Source organism: Lissotriton helveticus, chromosome 8, assembly GCF_964261635.1.
Source record: "Lissotriton helveticus chromosome 8, aLisHel1.1, whole genome shotgun sequence".
NCBI classification, from domain to species: Eukaryota; Metazoa; Chordata; class Amphibia; order Caudata; family Salamandridae; genus Lissotriton; species Lissotriton helveticus.
This window is the reverse complement of record NC_136069.1, coordinates 10,676,487-10,699,966: the sequence shown is the minus strand read 5'-3', so window position 1 is coordinate 10,699,966 and position 23,480 is coordinate 10,676,487. Positions and strand designations below refer to the sequence as shown.

The 23,480-nt window shown below is 45.2% G+C and overlaps 1 protein-coding gene across 1 annotated transcript in view; it reads left to right on the top strand.

Annotated features, from left to right (window-relative positions):
* TIMMDC1 (translocase of inner mitochondrial membrane domain containing 1) overlaps nt 1-23,480 on the top strand; it is a 78,237-nt gene that overhangs the window by 10,055 nt on the left and 44,702 nt on the right. The window contains exons 3-4 of the mRNA XM_078655879.1: nt 2,667-2,832; nt 6,979-7,067. Of these exons, the coding sequence (XP_078512005.1) occupies nt 2,667-2,832; nt 6,979-7,067 (255 nt within the window). The remainder of the gene's footprint in view (nt 1-2,666; nt 2,833-6,978; nt 7,068-23,480) is intronic.

The window sequence follows — 23,480 nt, the reverse complement described above, 5'->3', positions numbered from 1 at the left end:
ATGTTTTTAAAGTGTCAACCAGCGTGTGCCTTATATAATTTAATCCAACAGCAAAGGGGCAGTGAGTACAAAACCTTCATGGGATTATGTAGACGGGGTGTGTTATTCAGACTCTTTCCCCATGCACTGCTGCATGCTGCACCTTCACCTTGCTTCCTGGAGGAGAGAAGCACAGTGGCCAGAGACGACGAGCAAACTGAACCCAACGCTGCCCAAAGTGAAGTTTTATAACACCATTTCTGGCCCCTATAGATGGTAGCAGCGGGTGCGCCTTCTGCTGGTCTCACCACTCCATCCTGCACTTGTCCTGTGGCCCTGCAAGCTGTGCTTCAACCACAGGCATTGGCAGACAAAATCGCGGTGCCAAAAATAAGACAACCCATGACAGAAAAGGCCAAAGGGGTTAACCGGCTCAAGGAGACCAAGAATAATAGATTGACAGGCGACAGAGCAAAATAAAAGAAAATGTGAAGTACAGACCAAATCAGCGAGAAGTCAGCTGACAAGACCCTGGTACACGATTCTCCTGATCTCCAGGCCTTGGGCAGGAGACATGGCAGGGAACACGCAAAAGAGCAACCAAAGTGGGCAGGCGTGAGCGTGGGGCATCTGACGCATCTGATGCTAATATCGTAGGCAGGGGCAGGATAGATGTGTTGGAGAGCAGACCTACTAGCATACGTCTAAAACGGAGGAAATTTTGTTCCGCCAAAGGGGTTTTGTGTAGACCATTTCAGTGTTTGTCAGCCAAGACCGAGAAGGTCCTGCCTTCGAGAGAGGAAGTACACTCTCTTGGCAGGTCAAGGAGCTAAATATTGGTTGACCTGAGGACATGGGAGTGGCAATGCAGAGAATATTTGGATGCCAGAACTGGAGTTTTGGCCTGGATGGATTTATGCATTAAGGCATAGCTTTAACGTTGAGTCTGGAATGTCTCAGCAGCCAATGAAGAGATCTGACAATGGGGGTACTCCTGGGTATACATCTTAGTACGCGGGCAGCTAGGTTCTTAATGAGCTGCAGGCAGTGAAGGACTTTTAGTTACCAAACAGATTCAGTTGTCACAATCCAGTCTTGATTGCATTAATGCACTTATGACTTTGAGATGCAGTTTGGCCTTGATGACTGGAAGGATCATTTTTAGGATCTTCAGGTGACTTATGCAGGATTGTGCTGCTCTGGAGACTTGGGGGTCCAATGTCAGGTTATCATCTAATAAGACCCCCACATTGCAAACTAGTTTAGCTGAAGTAGGAGAAGGGTCCCGGAATATTAGTGCACTAGGAGACCTCCCACTCTGTTGACTGCTGGGACCAGTTGAAAGAATCCACGCCTCGGCTCGGTTTAGTAGCAGGACGTTGGTAGAATCCAGCCGTGCACAAGGGTCAGAGCTTTGGACAGGGGACCCCATTGCTGACCTGGTTGGAAAGAATTGTGATGGCAAAGGAGCCCAAACAAAGCTGGGCGCCATCTGTGTATAAATAAGAGAATCCCTTCCTGGTGGAGTAGCCTGCAAGAGGTTGAAAATAAGGATTGAAAAGGAAGGGGGAAAGAATAGACCCTTGACATAGGTCATGTGTCAGAGTTTGCGTAGATGAGTAAAAAGGGTGTAATGCGACCACGTGGGATAATCCTATTAGGAAAGATTTGATCCACTCGGGCACTGCCCTCCTAAAGCCTCCTCTTTGTAGAGTGTCGAACAGGAGCTCATGGTCGATGGTATCAAAGGCTACCAACCGGTCTAATAGGATCTACATCCCTACCCACCCGAATCTTCTACACTCCTCTGAGTGTCAGGAGGAGAGAGCCCTGCAATTCAGTGATATATTGTAGTATTACATCCCACTTGATAGCCATGGAGTTGTCCATTTGTTTCTGCAGTTGTAATAATGCCAGTTTTTCCCGGTGTTTGTTTAGATAGGGAATTTAGGAAATAAGACAAACATTATTACGGTCCAAAGGCGTGAAGGACGGCTTCTTTATTAATGGCTTCAAAACAGCGACTTTTCAGATGTCTCGGCAAACGCTCTGTGAAAGTCAGCTCTGAAGAAGTTCGAAAGAACATCTGTCTTGTTCTCGTTGTCTAGTTGTGTTATGCTGACTGCACATATATCATGAGGCGAGAAAGATGGGTGACAATTACTGATTACCTCAGTACCTCTTCTTTGCTGGTAAAGGCAAAAGTTGTCATGCAAGGAGCGAGGTTGTGGAGCAGCGCCAGGTTCAGGGGAATATCCTGAGAGGCAGTGACATACTGCACAATGCACTCCCTCAACAAACAAAGGAACAACAAGCAGTATTGTCTGTTGTTGTGGATGGGGTGCCACTACATTGTCTCTGCTCTTCCAAAACAGTAGCTTTATCTTCCCTTCTATTTCCTCTTCCAGATCTGCCTTTTTCTGCTAAACTTTTGCGGTCTTCCCCATTTTGCATTGGATCGTGTGTGGTTGCTTGAACCTGATCTGGACGGGGCGTTGTGACCCCAGAGATGCAAGTACTTGGTCTCGCTGGCCTAGTCCCTCCTACTGGTAGTAGTATGTGAAATGGAAGGCTGTATTCAGAGACTGTGTGTGTGTGTGAGTGTGTATGTCTACCCTCCCCTTTGTGTCAGATTGATCTAGCATGGTAATTGGTGACCACTGATGGACCTTCTTTCTTGTTCTCAGCAAGCTGCACGGGTATTCAGAGGAGGTGAACAACCTTATGAAGGGTGCATTGACCGGACTGATCGCGGGGTACGTGTACGGGGGAGTCCCCGCCGCTCGCCACGCGAGGAGCCGCTTCATCGAGCAGAGCCAGGCCGAGGTGTTCCGTCACCGGGTAGAGGCTGTGGTAGGTACTGGAGCTGTCGGTACATGTGCACAGCACTTGTACAGTGAACCCTGCATTGTACTCATTGTTATCTAGAGCTGAAGGACAAGTCTGAATTGAAATCTCTAGTGGGCCAATTCACATTTCACCTTAAAACGCTTGAATGGTATAGTGATCACTGCATCTTCTGTCGCCTCTAGGCTCCCGGGGGCCCTCAGTGGGTTGATATGTTCACTCCCTCAAGGAGTCTCTCATTACACATGACTGGTCTTTATGTCCACAGGTTCTGAAGCGTTCAAACAGGTGAAAAAGCCTTTTCTTTCACTATATCAAAAGCTGTATACTGTGAGCTCAGAACTGCTGAATGAAATTAAACACACTTTTTAAAACCTATTTGCTTACTTCTGTTTAGTAGTTCCCCTTCCTTTCATCTTGCACAGCGGAAGCTGCTTAATTAAAAGCAGGAATGTTCTAAAAACAAATGTATTCTTCTGTTAGTATTTGTGGTTCCCTGTAGGCTGACTTCAGCCCTTGGACGCCCTATTCCTGGTAATGGAGATTTTTATAAGCATGCATCAGACCATATCACACATCAATTGTTGGTGATCAAAGGTGCCACATTCACTTCACACCGGCTGCAGTGTCCCTTACATGAGTAGGAGGGAAAGTCAGCCTCCAGTCCCATTCAGATCTTGACCTCTGGGTAGACTTTGCCAGTAGAGTGCTGCATTGTGCCTCAGATCAGTGTGATTTGGAAAGAGAAGTACTGACCATGGTGTATAAAGTGACCACAACATGCAGTGGGGTTGGTTAAGGGACTGGTGTTGCTAAGTGGGATTTAGGAGAATGTGAGACGTAAAGTGTTTCATGCAGGTATAGCGGCATGGCTGTTTTCACCACCAAGAGGTGGAGATGCAGAACACAACAAGGGGGCAAGGATTGGTGCCACATTTTATAATCCGTTTTAGTGAAATATTTAGAATATATTGTAATTGCTGTTCATGCCAGGTGTCCAGGAGGTATTTTCAGTCTCTCCTGCAAAGTGATCCAAGACCGTGAAGACAACAGTATAACATTTTGCCAAAAGTTATGCTTATGTCCGTTAAATCTGGACGGGTGATGGCGAGAGCATTGCAGACTTTCACCTTCCTCCTTTTTGGTTCTGTGGCATGCTGGAATGATTTGTTGGAGGTCCAAGCTTTTCCCTTCTCACTGTGATCAGCCTGAGAACCAGAGAATGAATCCCACCAAAGATATTAAGATTGAGACACCTTGGTCTCTTTCTACAAAGATGCGCACTGAGGGAATAGGCTAGTGTGCGCTCTGTGCTTGTTTATACTCATCCAAGCCTACAAGCGAAAGATTCTTTCTCTGCTGATCAGTCCTACATTTTAAAAACGTATTTTTGGAACTCCTACTCTAGAGGTGAATGTATAAAATTTAAACTTTTCTACTTTTTACACCCAATCTTATAAGTGAAGAATGCATACCCAAGAGCTGGTCCATTTACTTCCAGCAGGGAGTGCTCTTGTGCAGAGCTTCAGAAATGTACAGAATCAGAGATACAATTCCTTTTTATGGAGAAATGCCTCCACAGCCTTTGCTGTGATGGTCAGTATTAATTTTGCTCCTCTAAATTAGATATTCAGAAATCCATAGTGTGTGACAACTTGCAACTCCCACAATACGTTGTTGCTGACACTGCCAGACCCTTTTGGGGAGGGGTAGCGCAGGACAAGCGGAGGCTTCAGCCATAGGGGCTAGGGTAGTTTGCCTCTAATGTCCTCTGGATCATGCAACCATGGCTCTGCAAACTGGACCAAGTACAACCCCTCTAGCTCTGGCTTCTCAGTGGTACAGAGGGCAGCAGGAGCAGGCTTCTCGAGAAAGTAGTTTGGGGGTTCTTGGACTCAGCACTCAAAAGTCCCCCAGTCCGACAATAACTCTATGTTCAACCCAGTGCTTTACTTGAAGTACTTTGGTCCACACACTTAAAATGTAATAATTCACAGCAACTAAAAATAGGCGCAGTTCTTGTCTGGGTGCAAAGGCTAGTATATCTTGTAGTTTGCCACACCATTCCCCTCTCTTGTCGGTCGTCCCTCCCTTAGGTGAATATCAGTGCCCCCCCCCCCCAAGCTCAGGTTAAGGGCATCTCGCACAAGTCTCAGGGCTTAGTTGCAGATTGCACTGATGTTCAGTCTCCATTTCCAGTACATCTGCATAGTTGTCAGGCTCCTGCCCTCTCGCCGGAGCAGCTTGGCTTCAGGGCGCTTCAGGGCAGAAATTCAGCTTCTTCCATCAAGGTCAGAATCAAAGTGGTGGGAAGCTGACTGTCAGCCACACACCAGCTCTGGTTACATAGCAGTGCTCGGATTGCCTTCACTTAGAACTGGAACAACAAGAGGATTAAGGGTACTTTTATAAATTGAACGAGGCTTCTCTGTGTGCGCTTTCAGTAACGGTTTGGGTTGGATCTTCTTTCAGATTTCCTCTCCGAGCTTTTCTACAGACACAGCCCTAGTGTAGGGCAGTGGTCTTCGATCTTTTTATTGCCACACCCCTCTGTGAAAAAATAAATATCCTCGTCCCCCTCAGAACTTTTCACAATTATTGTTATTAAATTGGCAATGTTGAAATAAGTATAAACTTATTTAAACATGGCAGCTAAGCTCTGCTACCCTTTTCGGAAATGCACTCAAATACACGATTGCCAAACATACTATTCTGGTCAGACAAGCACTACTGATGTGTAAAAGTATTCACAGCGTGATTATTAGAAAGGGGGGGGGTGAAGATTATTTGGAGTCCCTTCCCTTCCGACACCTTCTCCGAGCCAGGGTGTAAATTAGGAAACATATTAGCGATGGCCCATTTCAGAGCGGTTCACTGCCGCTCATGTTTTTTCCGCTTGAAACAAAGTACTGTAGTCAGCGTAATGCTTCTTTTGGTGAACGCCTGCGTAACCCCCCTACCAAGGATCACTTGAGGCCCCCAGTTGGAAGACCCCTGGTGGAGGGCGATGCTCCTTAGGGTAGTGTAGTCTCCAACCTTTAGTACTCACAACAGAGGCACAACAAAGGGGTGAGGTCTCTGCACCTGTCTGTCATCTGCCACACTGAAAAGTGATCAGGAGAAGAGAGACAAAGGTGGGCCTCAACCAAATGACGTTTTTCACCTTCAACAACAGAGACTGCTATCGCAAGCCACCAGTAACTGCAAAATGGCAGTGCTCCGGGATACTAGTCTGCTGCGTCTCACAGCAAAAGGCTTAATCGAATTTCTTCTCGCCCCCATCTCAACTTAAGTTTTCATTCCAGCTTTGGGAATGTCAGCAATTCACTTCCACAGTCTGGGAAAATAGCCTTGCTTTTATCTTGTTCACATGAACAGGCCAATGTTTTCTAAAATGGAACCTGCAGATCTCCACTACACAGGGTTACTCATGCTCACGATGTATGCACCATTAAGGTGACAAAGACATTCACACGCTCACAGCACTAGGATCTGTGTTAGTGCACAGAAGTGGAGCTTTACAAGTGTGGACCTGTAGGCATACATTCTAGTGGCAAAAGTAACCAGGTCTGGTCACAACTAATGATTCACAAAGCACTGTATGCTGCCACAACTATTGTATGTGCTAAACCCATGACCGAGACGGCAGTCCTCTGTCATTAAAATGAGGGCACACTTGGGGCACCCCTCCAGGTCACAGGACGGGGAATGGACAACACTTTGGTCGAGGAACAGGCCTAGGCCTTTTGCTTACACACTAGATTAGCTTAAGGCTGAAGCCAAAATCCCCCAAAAAACGGGATACCAGATACACACAGCCGGGCACTCTGGGCAGTGAAACATGTACACCTTGTTATGTTATGTTATGTTACTTTAGTTTGTATAGCGCCAACTCACCTACAGGTCTCAAGACGCTTTAGACCAAGGAAAACACAACAATTCTACCAACCAGACGGGGGAAAATATAACATGTAATTGAATGGGGCCAAGGGCTTCCCTAAACAAAAATGTTTTCAGCTGCTTTCTGAAGCGTAGAAGATTGGCCTCTTTACGGAGAAGGTCTGGCAACTTGTTCCACAGCTGTGGATTCTGTAGGGGACATTCCTGTCCCAACAGACACTCACATCAATGTATTTTCTTCTTCTGTCTCAGCGAGCCGCCCACAATGCAGGACTGCGAGGCTTCATACGGTACGGCTGGCGCTGGGGATGGCGAGTGGCTGCGTTTGTGACCCTCTTTAAGTAAGTGCTGTGTTTGTCTAAAGTCTCCCCATGTGCTATGACTGTTTCCTATGTTTCATGTTTAAGAATAGACCCAGATTTGTTGATGCTTCTTGTTTTTATGGGGTCGATACTCTTCACCGGCACCTTATAAGGCGCTACAAACAGGGCGAAGCACAACCCCTTTAGCACAAGACTCTCTGTGGTAGTGAGGGCAAAAGGTGCAGGCTTCTCGAGCAGGTATTTTGGGGGTGCCAGAGCTCAGCAGTCACCCACCACCGCAATAACTGATGATCCAACTTAGTCTATTACTGTAGGTACTTTAATCTACACACTTTAAATTTAATAATTCAAAGCAACCAAAAACAGGCGCAGTTCTTGTCTGGGCGCTAAGACTACTGGGCCCTGTAGTGTGCCCTACCGTGCTCCTGTCTCATAGGCACTGGCATTTAGTCTCTGTTTAAAGTACATCTGCAGGGTTGACCGGTTCCAGCCCTCTCTCAGCAGCAATCTGGCTTCAGGGCGCTTAAGGCTATAATGGAAGCACCTCAATGTCAACAGCCTGGAAAAGATCCGCCAATTAGCTCTTATTGTGAGGTACAATTTCCAGGAAAGACTCTAGGTCTGTAACGCTTCCCCGGTAGAGCACTCCTTGCTTCAGTTTCAAACATACAAGGGTCAGCTGTGTGGAAATACTTCAGTGATAAAGAGAAGCTGCAGCTCTTTAACACCTCTCACTCACAGACTTATTTATAGGGCTTAATTTGAATTCCAGAATGAGAAGTATACAGAGTACAAACAAGTTGTCGCAGCTACAAAGAGACGGTGGCTCTTCTTGTTTATTAGCAGGGAAAGGTCTGATGTATTGAGTCTCGCTGTAGAAAGACCTCTAGTAGCTACTGACCCTGTTAGCAGAGCATCAGCCCAAGGCCCACATGATGGAGAGACTTCATTGAAGAAAGTGAGTGTAGCGCCAGTGGCAGTCTAGCCTTTCACGTAGCTGTATTCTATCCTAGTGCTCAGTTGTAATGCAGTCTGAGCATTCCTGGAGTCTGCGTTTTCCTCTTCTATGTTGGGACAAAACTGTTAATAGAGGGAAAAAATGAAAGGCAGGAGATCGAAAGAGATAACTTCCCCTCCCAATCCATCAGACCCCTCTCCTACTAAAGAACACTCATAAGTATTTACAGTTAACCTGAGTTGCAGCTTACTAAAGTGAAGCGGGAACACAGAAGCTAATACAAGGGGAGATCAATCAGTCAGGAAACTCAAGAACTGGGCCTTGCATCAGCCAGTACACTCGGATAAAGGACCTGACATGAGCTTGCATGGAGAGAACACGAGGACACCAGTGGGCCACAAATGGAACCCCGTGAATGAATTGCCAAGGAAAAGGAGGCGGGGGAAAGAAAGAATAGGCAAAGAAAACCTCTTAGGACCATCAGCCAGAAGGCACGCAGGAAGAAGGCGATGGTTGCTTAGTGCGGGCAGGTATTACTTGTCATAATTCCGTCCGTTCATCTCGCTATCACAGTTCGCTATTGTAAAGCTGGACATAAGAAGCCCTGGTCTTTATTAATTGTGCAGACATCTCCAAGAATCTGGACGAAGGGAAAACAATGGACCAAAAGCATTAATTTGACTTTTTCTGTATTTATAAAATAAAAAAATGAATGTAAATCCAGTACTTGTATAGCGCACAAATCACCCCAGAGGAGGTATCTCGGCGCTGGGGGCCCTTGGGAAGATCAAGCGAGCTATTTCCCAGAGTTGCATGGTGCTGGGCAGACCCCTGCCGCCGGAGCCAGGGATCGAACCGTGATCCCCAGCGTCCGTCAGTCGCCCTGGCCGCGGCGCCACACCTTCTATTTATGTGGGTGTGACCTTGCTGCAAGGTCAGAGGAGCATTTCATTTCACAAGTCACAAGAACAGTATAGAACAGGTGGCTTAGGTAATAAAAGGTGAAGAGATGGAATAAACCACAGGGTAGGAGATTAGTGTAACAATGCGAAAAGGTTGAGTGTTGTGTTGATGCTGGTCACGCCTCACTGTGTAATATTATCAGGATACCACAAAGAAGGTCCTTGGATTCACAATAATAAATCCTTAGCTCAGTCCTGGTAGAGTGGCAATGAGTGTCAAACTTTACAAGATGTTAAGTATTTCAGAGTACCAACATGGACGATAAGTAATTGACACAACCCAAAAGAAATCCAACACCAATTTATAAAACCATAGTAGATTTTTATATACTTTTAGACACCACAGCGAGCACAATTGAATCAGTATAACTAGAGTTATGAATTTTGGAAGGAAAAGAAATCTGTGCATTTAAAAACAGCAAAACTTTGCCATTTCGGTCAAGGGGAAATTATACTTTTCACAATCGGTCACATGGAGGTCGGGTACAATTGTCGAGAGACAATTGATTGAAATTGGTCTAGATGTGGGTAGTAGTGTACACCAATCTACTGTAAGGTACTACACAAGCATAAGTCCTGTCTGCACCACTGATCACCAGTGTTAGAAATGGAGGTTCTTGTTGGCAGGGTATACACCCCGTCCAAGCAAGAGTCACAATCCTTGTCGGGGTAAGTCCGTTACACAATCTAAATGAACCTGTGCTCACCCTCTGGTAGCCTGGCACAGAGTGGTGAGGCTTAACTTAAGAGGCAATGTGTAAAGTATTTGTGCACATTGTAATTGCAGTAATACAGTGAAAACACCACAAAAAGACTCTACACCAGTTTAGAAAGATATAAAATATTTATCTGAGTTGAACAAGACCAAAACGATGAAAATCCAATAAGTAGAATTTGAGATATGAATTTTAAAGATTAAATGCAAAGACAGTGCTAAGAAGTTCAACAATTTTGAGGAGCACAGTAAGGTTCTTTCCCAAGAGAGTCTGGAAAGATCTTCTTATAATTTACAAAAATATTGTTTTTGAGCCTTTGGCTGCTTCATTTTTGGATTATCCATCTGTTTTATCACGAAATATGCAAAATTAAAGAATAAAGAGGATGATAAACAATCTATTTGTGAATCTAACTTTTGTATTGTATGACTACTAAAAGTCTCTTGCTGTCATTTGATCAAATTATGAGTAATGTGCAAACTCAGTAAATTATAAGAAGATCTTTTCAGACTCTTAAGGGAAAGAACCTTCCTGTGCTCCTCAAAATTGTTGAATTGTATGTTTAAATTTGGGTTTTTTCGGTTGACCCAAAGGTGTGAGCAATCTTTGAAACGTTAGGGATAAACTGTGTGCACTCAAAGTTTAAGCCATAACCAGATTCTTGTTGTATTACAGTGCTAAGAAGTCACTGGTGGTCAAAAGGTTATTTGATTTCACGAGGGACCAGTACAAATACAAAGTTTAAGCTGACTGCGAAGGAGGGCAGGCTGGCTACAGAACCCACGCAGGACCCGCTGAAAAAGTACCCTGTATGGAGCAAAGCATCAACATCAAGAGCATGATGCATAGGTCTTTTCCGTACACTCGGGTTGATGCGTCGGAGTCTAGCATCGCAGACGGTGTCGAAGGATCGGAACTGCATCGTTGTCAAACTGCGCAGGTGGGATTTGTGTCGTTGTTGAATCGGCACAGCGTCAGAGGACAATGCGTTGGTTCCGATCTGCACAGAGGGGCCACTGTGTCGATTTTTGAAGACAGAAGCTGCAGAACCCACTTCTGAGGCCCAGGACTGGAGGAGGACACCGCAGGCAGGGGCAGGACTTACAGATGGCAGGGTCCAGCAGCACCAGCAGAGTTGCAGGAAGTCTTTTGTGTCCCTGAGACTTCATTAAACCGGAGTCAAGCCAGCAAGCCCTTGGAGAAACTTGGGCTCCAAGATGCAGAGAGCAGGCCCACTACCTCTCACTCCCAGGCAAAAAGCGGGCAGCAGGCCAACACATCGGAGCAGGCAGCAGAGTGACAGTCCCTCCTACGGCACAGCAGTCAGCAGGCCGTAGGCCAACACAGCAATGCAGGTAGTAACCTGGCAGTCCCTTGGGGCTCCCCAGCAGCTGGCACTTCACCTCAGAAGACCTTCATCAGTATTATGTCTTTCTCTTGTCCCATGAGCGCTCCCCGATGTAGTGTCTTGCGAGTTAGCAATAACGGAACCCTTTTGGCTGTTAACGCGGGATTTCTGGTCTGTTGTTACCTTACCAGATCCCAGCTCAGATCGACTGGATCGTTGGTACCTGTCATTGAGTAAAAGGCAATCCACTACTAGGTTAATCAATTAAGAACTTATACCACTCTAAAGAACCATTGACTACGGATAGGTTTTAAAGATTTATTATAAAGCCAAAAGTATTTGAAGGTACAAACATCTCAGGATAAGATTCAAAAGTTAAACAGGTATGACTACAAAAAGATATTCTTTAAATGCTCTCAATCTACAAAAGGAAATAATCAAAAATACTTCAAACACCAACAAAGTTGCGAGCATCGATATAAGTTGCAACTTTAAAATCATTTACAGAAAGGAAAAGTTCAGATTAATCTGACCCTACACTAAACTAAGTGACAACCCTACTTAACAAGATCTTTACCTAAAAAGGTGTCAGCAGTGGTGTCTTCCAAAGAAGATCACGCACTCTTCTTAGTCTTAAGATGAATCTCTCTCTTTCGGTCAGTCTATCTGCCTACCCAAACGCTTCCTTAGGCTTCCAAAATCATCTGCTCTGTCTCCTCCCCGGGTCGCTGTCCCTAATACGAAATCACATTTCCAATAGGAACGCCCCTCGGGACGCCCCTCACGTGGTATCGATTCTGGCGGTAAACTTCATGATGATACTCTTCGAGACCCTCGTTAAAGTTGACCTTGCTTCCCAGGCTTCTTCTCCAGCGAGACAGTACCCCCTAAATTCCTGAAGACTCCTCCAGGCCTGTGCCTGGCTCTCTTGAACAAAGGGACTGTTCATCACGGTACTGATTAGGACTCCTCGCACCTGCAACAGACACATGTATGGTGGGCCTCAAATTCCAACGTCCACCATATCTTAGACCATAAAACATGTGAAAGGATTTACAGTTAGTGCCTAGCACGACTTTCCCCCTAACGAGCACATGTAAATCAAAGGAATGACTTTGTCTTTTCGGGCCTTTCAGGAATACATAGAACGGCTTCTGCTCCGCTGAAAACATTTAATTTCTTCATTTAAACAGTATTCTAACCAACACCCTATAATATAATGTAACACATCTATATAAAACATATATTTCAATTCTATGATTAAATACTTTGTAAAACAATGTTATGTCCACGTTTCATGTAAGTGTAGCAGCACTTTATCTTTTACTGTGAATGGCCATGCGGCCTACACATCTTCATTGGTTTGTAAGGTTTCATCTTCCTTTACACACAGTCACTTAACATGAGAAACGTGAGGTTTCATATCATTCTAACATTTCTACATTTAGTTTTCACACTACTATGAGTATGGCTACTCTTATTTAAACACTCGCCATATTTCACTTCTATGTATAAAAACACTCGTGTGCGATATTTTTAAACTAATACTACGTGCTTGTAAATATGGTGCACTTATACATTTTTTCAGATTTACGCTCTCAGTCCCCCCTTTGATGACTTTCAGGAGTCATCACCATCAAAACACCATCTCTAAAATGTAGAATCCTTCAAAGTGAAGTCATTGCAGTACCACCTCGTTTCATTGTCTCCAATGCCTTCAGACTCTTATATTGTGTATCTTGCATCGCAGTCAGTCTTCTTTCCTGTTCTCTCATAGATCTCTGCAACCTGTTTGCCCTATACCACTGATACAGACGCACCAATCCCCACAAAGTGATTACACAAATCACAATTATGATAATAGGTTTCAGTATGTACCAAACGATACCCTTTCCTAGGTTGGCAAACCAACCTCTAACTTTACCCATTCCATGACCTACCTTTTCCCACACATTCACTTTTGTCAGATCCTCAATTTCGTGGTGAATTGCGGTAATGTTTCGTATGTACTTCTCTAGAGGTTTTGAATTGTCCGGAATGTAAGTGCAGCATTCCTGGACCTTCAAAGCCTTACAAACTCCTCCCTCCTTGGCTAACAGAACATCTAAAGCAAGTCGATTCTGAAGAACCATTGCCCTTATCGATTGCATCTCACCCTCCACCAGCATTAATGATCTAGCAGTACTGGCAGATAACCTATCTACGACTGTAGCCAATCTCCTAAGCTTGATGTCATTCAATATCAATCCCAAAAAGGGGAATACAGCACCAAATACATCCCCAACTACTTCTTCAGCACCTAGATCTCTTCTCCCTCTAGTTTGTGTTCCTCTCTTTGTTGTCTCTAAATTCTCAACATGGTATATTTTGGGAAAGACAATTGCTAAATAGCATGATCCGTACCAATTATCTGGTAACTTCACATAGGCATTCCTTCCACATACAAAATATACATTTGGGATGGCTTGCATCTCCTTCAAAAAGTCCTTAGAGTAGTACTCCAGTTGGAAAGCATGTTCACAACTGACTTTCCCTACAAACACATCCTCATAATAGGAGTAACTTCTGTGAATACACAGTTTCCCTTTCTTCTCCTTGTCTAAAGCAATTGGACCCTTGCTACCCTTCCTATGGTGTTCCCTTTCCTCCTTGGTCCAATCTGTTTCCCATTGTCCTGAGGCTTTTTGGATCTTTTGCCTTCTATATCGAGTATCCACCTGCCCTATAAACTTTTTCTCAATTTCTGACACATGACAAGTCAAATTGTTCCTTCGGGCATGTGATGTATCTAATGTTTTCCATGGAATGAAAAATTTCTGTAACCTGTCTTCGCACTTGTAATAGTCCCACTTATTCAGATGCTTATAATTTGGAACCTCTGGTAATACTGAGTCAAAATTCGAGAAATAATACTCAAACCCATCTCGTCCATAAAATATGCTCAACAACAAACTACATGTGATTCCATATGTTAATGGAAGATGATGGTATCTGATACCCTCATCCACAGAAGCTGGTAACTGCATACAAACGTAGCAATTCTTCGCCTCCATAACATCAATATACTCATAAAGTAATTTGGCATAAGCATTCGATCTAAAATTTCCTTGAGATTCATCAACGTGCAATCTCTTAATCTCTGCATCTAGCAAAGCTTTCTCTTTCTCAGTGTTTTCCCCCTTTACACCAGCAACAATAGTAGGCTTTTGTGTCGGTATGCCCTTTACTTCTGTTCTGGCCTCTGCTTCGTTTTCATGTCCCACTGTGTATGATATAGTAACTACTAAAACTATAAGAGAAATTACTACCACTAAAAGTGTGCCTACTATGTATTTTGCCCTGCGGTTCGGGTTGCCAGTCTCCATGATCTCAAACAGTGTAGTTCTGGTTTTCTCTCTCAGCCAAAGTCTCTTACTTCTCCTTGATGTCCTTTTTGCTTTGCACAAAGTCTCTCTTCATTTGAATCACACTGTCTCTCTTAGAACCACACTTGGAGGTTGACAATTCTCTCCCGCAAGAACAATCGTTTGTTTCTGTAGCAATAGACAATCCTAGCCCTTCTCCATCCGCTAAAGGAAATTTTCACAAAGTCCCTCTTTCTCCTTCCACTTGGCACTAGATTATCTTTCGATCTGGATTTCTAAAGTTCTTTTCAAAGTCTTTACTAGTCCGAGACTGAGTGTTCCAAGAGCTTCCACCACTAGTTCAAATATTTCCATACGAAGAAGTATTCCCTCCAGTATTGGATATCTTGAACAGCAAACTGGAAATTCAACTGTATCAAAGATCAATTTTCTTATTCCGCTCAGGAGAGGAGGATAGACAATGTTGAGGGTCAGCAGCCTTTCAACCTCCAATCCTGTTGCCAGGAACTTTACTTCCACGGTGATGATTGGGTCAGTTCTGGTCAGGATCACTTCTCTCACCCTCCCAGTTCTGCGTCCCGCTGAGGACATCTGTAGCGAGGTAGGTCCACTCAGGTGTAGAATATCTTCTGCTAGGCACTCGTACTCTCCTTGATCTCCTTGGACCCTGTAGTTCTTGGTCCTGAGTACCCTCTTCCAGGTCCGAGTCTTCCGAAATAGGAGCAAGAGTTTCTTCTCGAGCTGCCTTTAGGCTTGGCCTCCTTCTTCTCTCAGGCCAAGTAGCTGCCCCACCTCTTGTTCTCCGATTCCTTGTCCTCCTGCTCGGCTCTTGATCACTCTGTTCTTGATCTGTTTCCGAGTCCCATTCACAGCCGCTCTCTCCCTCTGTGGCAGCTTCAGTTTCACTACCGCCTTGCCCTTCTTCTTCTGGATCTGTAACGCTCCCTCCTTCTTCAGACACCCCCACAGCTTGACTGTTCCCCTCTAATGATTCTCCGTTTTCAGCTGGATCCTCATCTGCGAGAGGAGCTGTTTCTTCCAGGGGTGCTGGAACTCTTCGGGTGTGGGAAGCGTGTATCCAGTTCGGTAGTCCTCCGCACTTCACCGCCGTATTCGTGGTGAGTATGACCTGGAAAGGTCCTCTCCAACGTACATCTAGGCAGTTTTTCCGGACGTGTTTCTTCACCAGCACCCAATCTCCTGGGCACAGGTCATGGCACAAATCTCTCGACGATGGGACCTCAGCAGCCTGCACCTGGAAGGACACAGAATGAATGGCGTCAGACAGTCCTTTGCAGTAATCCAGGATCAGGTCATCTGTAATGTTCAACAGGGTTGCAGTTGGGACAGAAGGAAGCCTCATTGCCCTCCCCATCAGCACCTCATGAGGAGAGAGACCTGTCCTCCTGTCGGGTGTACTGCGCATGCTCATTAGCACTAGAGGCAAAGCATCAGGCCAACTTAAGGAAGTTGAAGAACACACTTTGGCAATCCGGCACTTTAATGTCCCGTTTATCTGCTCCACGATACCTGAAGCCTCTGGTCGATAACTACAGTGTAACTTCTGATCAATGTTTAATGCAGAACAGAGCATCTTCACAATTTCACTGTTAAAATGGGTTCCTCGATCAGACTCTAGAGAACCTGGCACCCCGTAGCGCGGGATCAATTCTCTAAGTAACAGTTTTGCTACGGTGAGTGTATCGCACCTACGTGTAGGATATGCCTCGACCCATCTGGAAAATATGCACACAACCACCAACACATACCTAAGGCGGTTGACTCTTGGCATTTCAATGAAATCTAGTTGCATTCTATTGAAAGGCCCCCCCAGACCTCCCAATGTGACTCATGGTAACTGGTGTTCTTTTCCCCACATTCAGTTGCTGGCATGTGACACACCTTCTGCAGACTGCTTCTGCTGCGATCCGAAACTTTGGGCAATACCAAGTCTGCCTAAACACTCTCAGCATGGCATCCCTACCCAAATGTGTTGGACCATGTATTTGCCGTGCCATTGGACTCACTAATTCTTCTGGTAATACTGCTCTACCATCTGCAGAGACCCAAAAATCCATTTCACTTCTCGCACATCCTGCTATTTCCCAGGACCTTTTCTCTGTCTCAGGTGCATTGTCTTGTATCTGTCTCAGATCTTCCCATGTATCTACAGTCTCTAACATCATGGTAAATTCTGTTTTCTCCTGTGCCCCACCTACTTCCACCTCCGTGAAAGTGTACCCTTGCTCCGCACAATAGCGGGCAACTTCGTCAGCATATCGGTTTCCTTGTGACACAAAATCAGTATTTTTTGTATGTGCTATGCACTTAACCACTGCGATTTCAGCTGGACCTTGCAATGCTTCCAACAGTAGCCGTACAAACTCCCCATTTCTTATTGGCGAACCAGAGGAGGTCATGTAACCCCTCTGAGACCACAACTGCCCAAAATCATGAACTACACCGAAACCATATTGACTATCGGTATAAATGGTGACTTTCTTTTTGCTACCTGCTATACAGGCACGCGTCAATGCAATAATTTCTGCTACCTGAGCGGAGTGTACTCCTTCCAGGCAAGCGGCTTCCACAACTCCAGTAATGGTGCAAACAGCATAAGCTGCTCTCAACCGACCAGTATCGTCTCTTAAACATGAACCATCAACAAAATAAATTTCATCAGGGTCTATCAGTGGCTCATCAACAATATCTGGTCTGGGCTTCGTGCATAGTTCAGTCACATTAAGGCAATCGTGATCTTCACATTCTTCGCCTTCAATATCATTGGGAAGTGGCAACAATGTAGCAGGATTCAAGACCGAACACCTCTTAAGGGTCACGTTCTCCGCAGCAAGAATAACTTGCTCATAGCGCGTGAGCCTACTATTGGTCAAGTGCTGAGTCTTGGTCCTGGTCATTAACAATTCTACAGAATGCGGTACATACACCACTAATTGATGTCCCATCACAATATTTTCACACCTCTCAGTGCTGACACCCGTTGCAGCAACGGACTTGAGACATCCGGGCAACGCTGCGGCTACTGGGTCTAATGTAGCCGAAAAGTATGCAACTGGTCTACGGGCATTCCCATGTACCTGCACCAACACTGATAACGCACATCCCTCTCGTTCACAGCAGTATAATGAGAAAGGCTTCTCATAGTCTGGCATTCCCAAAGCCGGAGCCCGACACAAGTCCTCTCTCAACTGTAGAAACGCCATTAAACAGTCGTTGTCCCATGGTACCGGATCACTCACCTCCTTGTGCGTCAGTTTCTGTAAAGGCTTTGCTTTCAGTGAAAAATTAGCTATCCACTGTCTGCAGTAACCAACCATTCCTAAGAACATTCTGACTTCCCTCTGTGTTGTAGGCGCATTCATTTTCATGATTGCCTCTATCCTGTCTGGAGACGCTTTGCGCTTCCCCTTTTCTATTCGGTGACCCAAATACTGTACTTCTGTCAGACAGTACTGTAATTTGTTCGGAGATACCTTGTGTCCATTCTCAGCTAAATGATTCAGCAAGGCAATGGTGTCTTCCTTACAAGCTTCCTCTGTTTCTGACGCAACAAGTAGGTCGTCTATATACTGGACCAGAACAGAGTTCTGTGGCAGTACCAGACTTTCAAGGTTCTTTTTCAACAGCTGGTTGAAAATTGAAGGACTATCTGTGAATCCTTGTGGGATTCGACACCATGTTAAGGCGCGACTCTCTATTTTGAACGCAAAAAGGTACTGGCTTTCTTCATCTAATGGAATTGAAAAGAAGGCTTGACAAAGATCTATCACTGTAAACCACTCAGCTTGGAATGGTATCTGAAACAGTATCACTGATGGATTCGGTACCACTGGACAACATGAGACCACAATATTGTTAATCTTTCGTAAATCCTGAACTATTCTGAACTTTCCGTTAGGTTTCTGCAATCCCATAATCGGGGAGTTACATGGACTACCCACGATTTCTTGCAGTATCCCTTGTTGAATCATGGACTCAATCACAGGTTTTATTCCTGCAATTGTTTCTTGGGATAGCTTATACTGAGGTGTTCTGGGATACTCAGCGTTTGGTTTTACCATAATCTTCACTGGTTCCACCCCTTTAATCAGTCCTATCTCTTCCCCAGTAAAGTCCCATACTTCAGATGAGACAGCGTCTCTCAAGTCACAAGGAAGGTCTCCCACCGTCAGTGTAGGGTACAGTTCTATGCATGTTTTCTCATTAGCAATCTTAAAGGTAGTGTCGTCGTCTACAGTCTGTACCTCCACACCCTGGGGGGTGCAATATATGGTGCAATTCAATTTGCATAACAAGTCCCTTCCTAACAGACATACAGGACTAGAATCACATACCACAAACTGATGTTCATTTGTATAGTTACCTATTTTCACTGACACAGGTTCAGTCAATGGACTAGTCCTTCTCCTATTTGCGACTCCTACCACCTGAATCGTTTCCCCCGACATTGGTAGATCCGGGACCACTGCTGACCTCAAAGTTGATCGAGTAGCTCCGGTATCCACCAAGAATGTCATAGGACACCCCGCTACTTTTGCCTCTACAAATGGTCCTCTCTGATCCACTTCTAGAACTGCCCCGAGGGTACAGTCCTCTTCTCTTTTCACCCGTTGTCCTGTCAATGGGTCAATGTAATAACATTTCTCTTCCTCAATAAAAAGAGGCATTTGTTTAAAGACCTTTCCTCCTGTCGTGATTTTCGGTGGCTGTGGAAACTGAGCTCGTGGAGCCGAAGTCCCCCCTTTGACCACCTGGTTTCCTGGGACTGTCGCCTTTTGAGCTGGAACCTCTTGAACTTGCTCTTCTAATTCTAGCTCTCCATTTTCAGGGTTAAAGGGACACTCGCGTCTCCAATGTCCCACCTGATGACACTGGTGGCACTTTGTCGTTTTCTTTAAAGTGGCAAAGTCTTCTCTAGGTCTCTGGCTTTCTTCATTATCCTTGTTTTGACCATTTGACTTTCGTCCCATTCCCTGTTTCTGTTGTCCACCCTTTCCTGCTGACTGCATCTGCACCACCATCAACTTCTCCTTTAGATTCTTTGCTTTAGAATCTATTTCGTCACTGCAATATCTCGCATATCGCAGAATCTCATCTAGTGGTTTGTTTTGCCAACAAATTAAATGTTGTTGAATCATCAAACAAATATCAGGTCTCAGCCCCAAAACAAACTTTGACACAAACTGTCCTATGTCTTTGGGATCCATTACATCGAGTCCACTGTACTGTTTGAATATTTTCAGCAATCTCTCATAAAACTCATGAACTGTCTCCTTGGGTTCCTGTCTTGTTCGGTCTATTTTTACCCAATCTATATCTTGTGGAGGCACTTTATCCTTTAACCAGGCTATTACTCTTTCATACTTCTCCATGACACTGTCCGACGGTCCATTAGTTCTAGCATTCCTCTCAGGTTCTTCATTTGGCCACTGGACACTAATCTTGCATGTTACCCACAAATCCCCTGGAACCACAATGTCAAACAAGGTGTTCAAATCAATCCACAATACCTTGGAGATCTTTACAAACCTTTCTACCTGCTTATACCACTCAACTGGATTCTCCCTTAACTTCGGAAATGAGTTGGTAAATGCAGCTAAATCTCCTCTACTCCAGGGCACATGTACATAATTCCCATTCGATATCTCCCTCAAAGGAAATGCCTCCATGTGCATTATCTTTCCTTCAGGAGACATCTCTCTCGTACTTCGTCTGACAGTGCCCCTTTTCGCCCACCTTTCTTCCCATTTGTCCAGTTCTCTCCACACTCTTATTCCTGATACCAGTTCCCTTATGTGTGTTTTTAATCCGGTAGTTCTCTTCTCATCTAAGTCTTGGTCTGAGTACTGCAATCTGTGGTTACTCTGCAATGCCTTTGTTCTAGATAAATCTACGACGTACCTATCTGCCAAGTTGGACAGTTTCTCATGAATTGCTCTAGCCTTCCTAGTAATATCCTTTGCCAAGAACAGCAGCTCATCTTGTTCGTACAGTTCTATCCTTTCTACAGGCACCGTCCCCTCTATAATCTCCTCTAGATCAGATTTTAGGCTGGAGACATCGAGCCTTTTAACCTTTATCGTAGCTTTCAGTAAGTCCGCTCTAGGTGCTCCATCCACATCTCTCCCATCCCAGCTCCGAGTTCTACGTCTAGGCTCCGGTGAGTTATGCGGAGTCCTCCCATGCTCCCACCTCTCTAGATCCCATGCTTTTCCGTCTTCTCGGGGTGGATGGTGAAACACTCCATTGCGTCTCATTTTCCCACCTTCCCCGTCCTGCCTGCATTCTCTGGGTGCATAGTAAGACATTCCGTTACTCCCTCTTTCTTCTCCATGCATCTGTGACCTCTGATCACTTGATGTATGACGTGATCTTTCACTGTTCTCCTTTCTCCAATGTTGTACCTCCTCTCCAAGTGAATGATGAAGGCACTTAAACCTATTCTGGTATGCTTGTACCATTTGGTCTCCACCCTTCTCCCAGAGACGGGACATCTCCTCACACTCTATGCTTCGACCATTCTGCTCCTGCTGTTCCCTCCCATCTATAGGACGTGTAACTCCTCTATTCTCCTGACTTTGACCTTCTCTCCCTGACTGCTTTCGCTAGCCCCGCAATGAGATACAGTCCCGTTACCTCGGCTTTCCCACTCGGGTTCTGCTCTTGACCTATTACTCGAGGTTACTGCGGACCCATCCCATTCTCTCAAATCAGCTCTTAATTCTGTATAGGATTTCGGCCGTGGTCCCCTCAGGTCCATCGGTCCTCTCTGACCTCCCTGGCCTGTGTTGGGACCCACAGTTGTATCGAATGGGGTGTTCCACGTTACCGATCCTGGCAATTGCTTCCATGCATTTGTCAGGTTATTCCTCCTTTCCGTCTCAATCCTTTCTCTATCTAACCGCCTCTGTTCTTCCTCTCTGTCTCTCTCAGGGTTATAGATCGATACTATAGGTCCTATGGTAACAGGCACTTGAAGAGCATCTGGCAATCCAAAAGACTCAACCTTTTCGGTGGTTGGCGTCTTCTGTACCACAAACCTTCCCACTACACTCTGTACAGTATTGTGTTGAGGTGTCTCCTCGCCTTTGATAGGTGTCCATTCCGATATAGGGAGTGGTGTAAACCCCTCTATGGCAACCCCATCTTCCCTTGCGATTCCTCTATCTTCAATCTCCCCAACTCTCGGAGGTGGTCTATTTATCAGCAATCTGTTTATCAAGTTGTCTTCCGAATCGCTCTCCTCATCCTCTTCCATGAGGTTCCTTTCTCCCGCCACCTCCCTCACTGGATACAATTTATCCATCTCAATAGCCTGTACCCTCCATCTCTTTGCATCCTCGTCCCATTTAGAATCTCGCACTGCTCTTACCGATCGCGTCAGTCTTTGTTGACGCCTGTTCAAATTTCTGTTGTGCGCCGCCCTAATCCATGCATTAAGGGCCTCAAACTGGGTTGGTCTAGGCGAGGGTTTCAATGAGGACATGGTTGCTTTTAGCCGATGCAACACCTCTAACTTAAACGTCCCATACTTTGGGAACTGCATTTCCTCGTTCCCTTCCGTAAGCTTATTCCAAGCCCCAATCCATAATATGGTGTGCAGCCCAACATTCGCTGCCATATAATGAGCTGGTGTACCCTCTGGCGGTGCCTCTTCCCCGTAATAGTATTTGCTTCTTTTTCTTTTAAAAATCCCTTTCAAACACTTAAAGCACTTCATGATTTCTCTTTTCTCCTCGTTTGTTTACTTCCTGATGACAATCCACCAATCTCAGCGCTGTTCTCGCTAACTAGCCTATCCGAGCGCGGCTTTTCTCCGACGTCACTCTAGCCGCCCAACCAGAGCGCGGCTCTGGCTAACGTCACACCAACCGCTCAATCACAGCGCGGCTCTAACCAACGTCACCCGTCCCCCTTTGCAGCAGTTCCCCTCCCGTTTCAGCTCGTCTCCTCGGTCATGCATACATCCCATTCATACTCTGAAAAATGATTACTTCCGTCCAATCGATCACTTTTCTTGACTGTACGCCCACAGTCTTTCTGTAGTTGTCACCTTAACTTGAGGAAATGTCTTTCCGTTTACTTCCAGACAATCGCCTTCTCTGATAGGTTACTTACACACGGTAACTTTTCGACCAGCGTCAGTTACCCACACACTCACTCTTACACTCCCCCTATCTCGGTCCCACGGCGGTCAATGGTACCTCGTGACCTCCGTACCTTGGTCGACAACTACTCTGGATGTTCGATACACCCAAAACCACTTAAGCTCTGGCCTGAACTTAAGATTTCCCACCAGTTCACCCGTTTACCAGGTAACCAGTTCACCAGGTTGCGCGCGCTCACAACCTTCTCTCACTCACTCTACAGGCATTCAACTCCGCAAGACATTACGATACAAATACAATACAAAACACCGCAATCTGTTCACGCATGACCCTTGTTATACTCACTCCTCCGATACTGCTGCTTCTCTCGCACCGTCAGCACCTTCGGCACACGATTCTTCCGCTGCTCATCTCTCGATGTCTAGGGGCCTTGGGGTAAACTAACCTACCTAGATTACCCTCCTCAAGAAGATAACCATCCTCTGCTACCAACTGTTAACGCGGGATTTCTGGTCTGTTGTTACCTTACCAGATCCCAGCTCAGATCGACTGGATCGTTGGTACCTGTCATTGAGTAAAAGGCAATCCACTACTAGGTTAATCAATTAAGAACTTACACCACTCTAAAGAACCATTGACTACGGATAGGTTTTAAAGATTTATTATAAAGCCAAAAGTATTTGAAGGTACAAACATCTCAAGATAAGATTCAAAAGTTAAACAGGTATGACTAGAAAAAGATATTCTTTAAATGCTCTCAATCTACAAAAGGAAATAATCAAAAATACTTCAAACACCAACAAAGTTGCGAGCATCGATATAAGTTGCAACTTTAAAATCATTTACAGAAAGGAAAAGTTCAGATTAATCTGACCCTACACTAAACTAAGTGACAACCCTACTTAACAAGATCTTTACCTAAAAAGGTGTCAGCAGTGGTGTCTTCCAAAGAA